Genomic DNA, 8,834 nt, shown 5'->3' with positions numbered 1-8,834 from the left:
CACCTTCTTAGATATATCTACATTATCAAAAGGAGATATATAGATGTTTCTGTATACCACCTAACCCACCTCTCTGCACTGTTTGTGCCGCCGTCTGGCCAACAAACATACCTAACGTATCCCCATATAGAGAAATGGTTAAGTCGTTCACAGAAAACCTACAGTGATTCAGCTTACGACCAACTTATGACAACCAATCATATCCAAATCAAAATCTACCCTTCTCTCCCCTTTTTCATATTAAGAGAACCAACTACCAAAAGGACATGATACAGAATAAATATTCAGATAACCTTGGGTGAGAGAGAAGCGTCTTCCCAGACCCTCCGACCTCAACCGCAACACCACCAAAACAAGTCGCTCATCCACTCACTGTTGCCTTTGCCAGCTAAGATACCACCCAACTAATGCAATCCCTAAGAGGCATGATAGTAGATATGCAAATAGCGCCACCATGCAACCGACAATGAATCCCCAATATTTTCCTTTCTCCCTCCATCCAATTGGGAAAAAGAAAAGAAAGAACCAAGAAGAAGAACATAGAATAGTATACACCCATAGTCTACAGCTACTCTCCCTCACCAGTGAGCCACCACGGACTCACGGAAAATGTCCCAAATGACCACAATAGCCACAACCCTCCCCAACGCTCCAAACATCCGCATGCCCCAAGGGTGTCTGCCTTCTATACCACTCCATGGGCACCGGGTCCGGAAAAGGAAATAACTCGTGCGGAATCTGGCGTAGAGTATGATAAGTCTGCGTCCTCAGACTGGACTCATAATCCACACCTACCATCCCGCTAAGTTCCTCGTATATAGGATGCGACCGTGTTTGTGTCTGTGTCTGTGTCTGTGTCTGCGCCTGACTCTGCGCCGTATTTCCAGTCCCATTTTCTCGCCAGCGCCGTTTCATTTCCTTTGCATACGCCGAAAGGGAACGGTGGTAAGTAGGGCTCGGAATCTGAATCTGACAGTTGTCCTCCGCCTTTTCCCGCTGGTAGGGGAATAAATGATAGTCGTCCGTGTCGAAGACGCTGAGGGTGTGGGGAAACAAAGTTGTAGGAAGGCTGACACCTTCGAAATTAGATACCCACGCATTTTCTGTGAGTTCACGCGGATGGGGCCACCATGGGGAGATAATTACACCTCCAGTCCCCTTGCTGGTCGTCACAGGGCGCATGCAGCGATGGGTTCCACGCTTCCATACACCTTGGATATAGCTAGGGAGAGGAAGGAATGAAGATACGTGCGTTTTACAGTTCCTAATGTCTGCCTGACGAACGTGGTGCCAAGGGATGGTGTTCAGGTTGATTGTGGCGTGGATTTCTATCCGCTCAGCAAGCGGGAAACAGTTTTTGCGCATGAGGCCGATGAGGAGATGATGGGAAAGCTCCACCTGTAAGTCGTCCTCTGCATGGCCAATCCTTTTCTCAGCCGGACGTGTTTGGGGTAATTGCGAACAACGTGTTACGCCCCCTTGGATCACACTGGAAAGCTCCATGTTGATGACCAATGAGCGGAGCTTTGGACACAGAGGAACCTGCAGTCCACCTTGACATTCCGGACAGGAGCTTTGGGCGGGTAGGTCTATGAAGCAAGGACAGAGTTGTCTAATCCGCAGGCGGAAGTGGGTGAGGCCTGGGAGCATCCTTGCAATTTGCGGGCATAGATGTTCGCCGTCAGCGTAGGTTTCGAACCCCGAAGTGTCAATTTCAAGATCATTGCATGTCACTGGGAGAGATGCTATGAGAGCTACCAGAGCGGAAGCGGGAAACCCCGGTTCAGCTGTGATCCTATCAATATCAACATCGCTCCCTAGGTCGAGCGCACCGACTGGCTGATGGTCGACCCGCAGGGAGAAGATCCGAAGCGCTTGCATATCCCCAGCTATGATCTTAGATAGATCTTTCAGGAGACAGCCCAGGGGCCAGGTCGTAGCTGTAGTAGATCTTGGGTCTCCTGCTGCGACGTCCAACAACAAGCTTAAGGATTGGATGGCATAAGACTTCGAGCTGAGTGGTAGCCTTGTACTTTTCAGGAATCCGGAGAGGCTCTGATTCCTCAAAACTACAGCAGCTTGCAGCACAACCATTGCCAATGAATACCATTTCTTGCACACAAGCAGGCATGGTAGGAAGGTGTGGGTTGATGTGTTCTCCCGAAGACGCAATAAGATCTTTTGGAGGGTTGCATCATTTTCTAAGAGCACTTTATCACTTGAGGAATAGGAGTACGCCACTCCGACAGAGCGGCCAGTCATTATATTTTGGTTTCTTTTGTGGGTCAATGAGAAGAAGGCCTGGAGGGCCAGCTAGAGAATAGCGAACGAGAAGCAAGGTAATCAAGAAAAACCAAAGCGGGCCCCGTATGTACTCTGCATTTATTATCAGCAGTACAGAACCTGGATATGAGGCGTCAAATCGGAGCATCTGCAGACCCTAGAGACTGGGTCATATTTGACGAAAGACACGACTTTCTGCACACGATATAACAGTGCTGAATCAGAAGCCATGCCTCCTGCACGTAAACAACAAGCATAACAAGATAAACAACCAAGGGAGTTGAGCATGCCATTGGCAAGAGCAGCGGAAGGGCGAGATGGCGCCGTTTCTTGCCCCTTGAACCTTCTAGTCGCCAGGAAACATTTAATAATCAGATCATTCAATCGGCCAGAGGAGAGAATTTGCATTAAAAGGCACGGATATGCGAGAAACAGCAGATCTTTGATGTTAAAATAAATCTTGCAGGAAAACCACGCAGGCACACACGAAAAATTGAGAGGGCTTGCCGGAGGTTGGAATCATGCAACGCCATCCGGCGAATTGGATTATAATTGGAGCAAGTTGATAGCTGCTGTTGGCTCAATCTAGATACCAGACGCCTATTTCAGGCACCTGTGTATAAAAAGAATATGAAAATGGTGCTTGCTTAGGGCTTGCCCCTATCCATGGATGTCATGAGAGGTGACAAGTGACAACCGCCAGCTGGGTCCGGTGGAACAACTACAAACACATGAAAGATTCCCCAATCGAAGAAGCGGAAGAGCTTGTTGGCGATTAATTTGCGCGAAAAAAAATAGGAATTTTTTTATTTTTTCAGACAAGTTCCGCATGTTGCATATTTGTGTCTAGTGCTTGATGGAGGTATGAAATTCAACCGGCTTTGCTATGGACAAAACCCAATATCATCGGAGCCCAGCATGAAATCCCATATCATCATAGGCAGAGACCCCCTACGGAATAATACGGAAATGTACCCGGTTGATTTGCCTCTGCCAGCCGAAACGTCTGGCCAAATTATCACCCAAGGCAGGTGTGTACCTAGGCGGGTAAGAAATAGATGGATTTTCATTTCTCCTTCTTCAGAAATGAAACAAGCAAGTAGTGAATGCTGTCCCATCTTTGTTTCCCCTATTCTATTGGAAACCATATATGTACGTGCTTGTGCATGTACTGGACGTATCATGTCCATTGACATTCCAAGTTGGGATGTCAGCGAATCACGAAAAGGGGATAAGAATAATATATCACACATCCATATAGAAGAAGGTAACGACATAAAGAGGCAATGCAATAATTGGCGTGGCGGGAATGGCATTTCTCTGCCCTTCTCCCCACCCCCCGCCGTCCCCCAAATTAGCCTGGGAACAGCAGGAGATGATTGCTCAGTGCAGAGGGAGAGGGAGGATAGAGGACCTGCTGGTGGTTGCGTAACAGACCAAGTGAAGGGACGATTAAAAAAAAAAGAAAGAAAAGAAAACTGAACAAAACCAGAACTGAACCCAGTCCCAGTCCCAGTCGTGATGGTGGATTCAGCACTCCAGCTCTCCGACGAGGTCCGCATTAACAGGGCGAAGACGATAATTTCTCGTCAACCACTCGCGCTCCTCACGCATGCCACGACGTTCCGCCTTGGTACTAGTAGGCAGTGGGGATGGATGACACGTGGGAAATGCAGCGGATTCTCCCTCCTCTGGACAACAGCAGCGGATGCGAAGGCGAGAAGAGAGACAACTATCTGTCTGTCTGTCTGTCTGTCTGACTGACTGAGACCAGTAGGTAGCGGAGGAGCTGGATTGGAGGGGGAGGCAAGGCAAAAGGCCGCTCTTGACTGGCCCTTTGTTTCCTCTTGGCTGCCTTTTTATTTATGTTGTGTTGTCTGCTGTGTGCTCTGGGGTGTTGTTTGCCTGTTTCTTGTCCCACTATTTCTGAAGGTAGATAGATATGGTTGCTTTGGATGGGTTTTGGACCTGGCTGGGTGAGTGTTTGGTGGAAATCTATCCAACGTGTGAGAAGAGCCAGGAGCTGGGTTAGCTGGTTAAATTCTCATTTGATGATTGGGAGTAAGTTTCTTTCTTTTTATTTTCTTTCCTTATTTTCTTTTCTTCTTTTTCAAAAACGAACATCAAAGGTAACTACACTAGACCTGTTAGCCTTCAAAATTGAGCAAACACGAGAATGAAGAACGATTTAGAATCCTAACCTGGAGCCAACGGCCTCCCCTCCCTCCCCTTGCTTCCGGGTGCGTGTCCCGGGGTTGTTTGAAATAATAATAATAAATAAAGACGTAAAATATAAAAATGTCAATGGCCCAAGTCAACCAGAAGGGGTGTCGGGCAAGCCAGCCAAAGAACAAGAAAAAAACAAAAAAGCACATGCAAGCAAGACAAGGGATCTATGCATGCATGCAGTGCCAGCTCATCAGCATCGACCAGCGCAGCTAAACCTGTATAGTCTCTCCTCTTGATTCGCCAGCGGACCCTTTTTTTTTTTTTTCCGCACTTTCTTCGCTCTGTTTTTTCCCGCTGAACTTATCGGTTCGATTTCCTTCTTCCTCTTGCTTAAGCCCTCCCAGCCTTTCTTCTATGTTTTTCTCTACAGCGCTAGTTGTTGGAGGAATGACTCTGTTTTCTTCATACCCAGTTATCAACCACAAAGAAGCCAGTAAAACACAGTAGTAGATGGTGGTCTTCGTTTCCGCCACCTCCTGTTCCAACTCCCGCCGACTCTGACACACACAAAACCCATAATCGCCCTTTGTAGCCGAGTATCTAGCTCCTGGCCTCGCTGTATTCGGACCAACGATATTGCAGCACTCTGATCTGCGGCCGCTGGGCCACTCCCCCCGAACAGACGCAGCATTCGAGCTTACTCTAGTTACATAGGTACTAGACATAGTTAGTTAGTTAGCATAGTACATGGGGCTGGAACTGGGCCCATGTTCGAAGCCATGGCATGGCATGGCTAGGCATGGCCACCTCGACCGAATTCCGGCCCAGCTGCTGCAGGACGACGCAATGGGGAATGATTTATCAAATGGTGCAATAAGCATCAGTTAGTTATAGTTAAGGATAAGTTTTCTAGTCGAATGTGGGTTCCTCCTCGGCTCCCAACCCCACAAGAATAGCAATTCATGTAGTGTTCGACATTTTTGTAGGGAAGAGGGACAGGGGTTTGGATTGGTAGGGGATCGGCGGCAGCTCAATCGATAATGGGAGTAGCGAGTGTTTTGGATATGGATATGGATGGGGATGGGGATGGGGGTGGGGATGGGGAAGACTTGACACAGCACTTGATGCTAGTAGTGTGTTTTTCTTTAATCCTTCCCATACATGTCGTACGTGGACGGATATACCAATCAAGTCAAGTCATGTTTTGACGGATACAGACAGGGAGGACTCGAGGGTGTCTATTTTATTTCATTTGCTCCCGCTCTCTGGTGTATCTCTTCAGCCGAAATGATGTGTTCCTTTCCGTAGTTACGGCGGGCGGAGGGGAGGGAGGACTATTTACAGACCGCAAACTTCCCCGCGATGACTTGATGGTTTCTATGCATTCGCTGCAGCTTTTGGGCGGTGAAATCTGGAAGCATCACAGAGACAGACAAAAGGTTAAAAAAAAGGAAACAAACTACAAATGAGTTGCGGCACATAAGTTAACGGAGTATATCATAAATTCCACAAAAAAAAGAAAAAAAAAGGAACTTTAAACTCTCCGTAGTCCCTCCCATCCCGTCGTCCCTGGCCTGGTTGATTTCCTCCCATGGAAGTTTAAGATGTAAGGTAACTTAGTAAGGGGCTCAAAAACGCCTTGTCTATTCTTTCGCCTTAGGAGGTCTTAATTTTGCCTTCTTCACTCATCCAAGTTTTGTCGAAGTCATTGGGGAAATGAATAGTCAACTAGTTACTGGTGCTGAATTGCTTTGACGAAGCTGGGATTGCAGGGAGCCCAGCATCTCTCGCGCCTCTTGCCTCCTCATCTGATAAATACAGCTATAGTATAGGAAATGGAGGGGCAACAAGAAAGATAATTCCGTTTGAGCTAAATACGACGGCAGGAACTTCATCCAGTAAGTAACTCATCCTGTGAAATGTTCGTAGGCGGGGGTCTCGAGCCCTCAGCTGTTCCTCCATTCCATCGTCTGGGACTCACTCTGTTTCGGCGATATGCTGTTGGCCACTTGGTTGGCTGTGGATGTGCTGTCAGATTGAATGGTTCCCTGGATGGACAGCGCATCAATCCCGTCAGGTTGACTAAATGCGCCATGTACTGTACATGTCCAGTTCTTCCATTGACTGCGTGCGACGAGCGCTCCAAGCTGGACACCGTCTGGGGCCCCCCAGCGTGTGCGTGAATGGTAATGTTGATGTTGATTCTGATAATAATAAGAGTCGTCGATCTGCAGGATCTCGAGAGAATAACAAATACCCTGAGCACGAGACAAGCACCTCGTCCGAACATCGACCATCCCCAAAACAACTCCTTGAACCCAGTGGTGGCGGGGTAGACTGGCCGGTGGGACCATGAATTTCACATTTGGTTTGGTTTGGTTTGGTCCCAGTCCATTTCTTGGCGTGATTTTCAGTGGGACCAGGATTAAAATGGGAGTGTAAAGGGACCAAAATTTTCAGAAATGGAGTGTAAAAGGACCAGATTTGAGCCTAACATGACCAGAATGGGACTAACAAATCTTGATATTCCATGTAAAGTGACTGACTATGAAAAATAAGAACATGATCTGGGACTGATCATTATTTTGGCTCAAGTTTGGTCCCGTTCTGATGATTATGTAATACATGTACAATTGGTAACGATCATTGGTAACGCTCACAAACTCATTCATACTATATACAATCTCGGCCAATTTTTTCCTCCACTGTATCATTGGAAGAGTATTCCATCACAATACCATTCTTATCAACAATTTCTTTTTCTTTTCCATGCTTAACCATCATCAATTTCTTCACGGTTTCTCCTTGCAATTGACCACGACGATAATGACAAATATCTCGACTTGAGTTAAACTTCCTCTCTATACCAACTCCTGCCAATGGAATTGCCAGAATATCACGCGCCATCATTGCCACTGTTGGATACTGACTACTGATCATCCTCCATAGATCCAGAATAGATTTTCCTTTGACATTAACAGGATCATCGTGTAGATAGCGGTCGAATTCAGTGTTGCAAGCATTTCGTTTTGTCAGGTTTTCTGAGGCAATCAATGAGTGCAAATCCTTAAGCAGTATCAGTAACAGATTAATACTAATATTGCATTGAGTATTATGGAAAAAAATTACCAACCAGAGAATCATGATTCATGGACTCTTCAATTTGTGTATTCTCCTGTTCGTATTGTTGATAGTTGTCATTGTAGTATGTCCGAGCTATATCAACATAGATTTGTCGTTCTTCCTCGGTCCAATCCCCTGGAGCATATGCATTGATTCGACGTGAGGGATCAAGTACAGCAGCAACAGCATAGTAATCAGCAAATGGCTGATTTGTCCTGGCATAATATTCTGCAAGTTTGTCTCGAGCTTGTTTAATTGCTGAAGAAATAGTAGCATCCCAAGATTGTTCTTCTCGTACACGGGTCATCTGAGTTTCCAGATGAGTAAATAATCTGTTGTATACCCACCAAGCAGCTTGCATCATTGGTGTAACTGTAATAGACACAGCCTTTGTTGTTGTGTAAAAGATATACAACAGCCCAATAACATATTTTAACTGTGCCCACTCTGGTTCAGAAAGTTTCAGAGCACGAATCTTCTCTCGCTCGGAATTCTGAACCCAATGATTCACAGCATCTTTTAGTCGAAGTGCTCGGACTGCCATCTCATAGGTAGAACTCCACCGTGTTCGAACATCTTGTATCATATTAAGCGGAGGAGTTGAGCTGTGTGTGGCTTGGATATCATGGAATCGCTGCTGCTGTTTGGGAGAGGTGCTGATTGCGTTGGCAATATGACGAATCTAAAAGGGAGAATAATATAGTTAGAAAATTGATCAATTTACACCAGAGCGTTACCAAATATCGTTACCTTGCTAAGAGTCGATGGGAATGTGACTTGAGTATCAATTTCAACATCATTTTCGTCAAAACAACTGGTCAGTTCTGTGTTTTCAGGTTCAATATTCAATGCTTTGACCAATGCTTGCACAACAAGCTGTATAACATGTGCAACACATGGAATATGTCCACGTTTACCATTCCATCTGTACAATACCAGTTTTCGCTCCAGACTCTGTGTCATAGTGAAGTTGTTTGCTGCATTGTCTGTTGTGATTGCAAGAAGTGCTGATGAAATATCCCAGAAATCATTTTTAATGATTGTCATCAGAACCTCCGCCATATACTCACCTGTGTGACTGCTCTTCAATGGTTCAAAGCCAATCAACTTCTCCTTATAGTTCCAATCTTCATCAATGAAATAACAAACAGTGCCCAAAAAGGAGAGGTTATTGGTACTTGTCCATGCATCCACTGCCAGTGATATCTTCTGTTGTTTTTTCAACATAAGTCCAAGTTGTTGAATATCATTGTTGTAAT

General features: G+C 45.9%; 1 protein-coding gene across 1 annotated transcript; it reads right to left on the bottom strand.

Moving 5' to 3' along the window:
- Positions 1-600: 600 nt before the first annotated feature.
- Positions 601-2,262, bottom strand: HCBG_06536 (uncharacterized protein; the record flags this gene model as incomplete). Its single annotated transcript, XM_045433585.1, has 1 exon — positions 601-2,262. The coding sequence occupies one exon, from the start codon at positions 2,260-2,262 to the stop codon at positions 601-603; it is 1,662 nt and encodes a 553-aa protein (XP_045285898.1).
- Between the last annotated feature and the right edge of the window lie 6,572 nt (positions 2,263-8,834).

The sequence above is a fragment of the Histoplasma capsulatum genome (genome assembly GCF_000150115.1).
Source record: "Histoplasma capsulatum G186AR genomic scaffold supercont2.9, whole genome shotgun sequence".
Classification (NCBI taxonomy): Eukaryota; Fungi; Ascomycota; class Eurotiomycetes; order Onygenales; family Ajellomycetaceae; genus Histoplasma; species Histoplasma capsulatum.
This window is presented reverse-complemented; position numbering and strand designations above follow the sequence as displayed.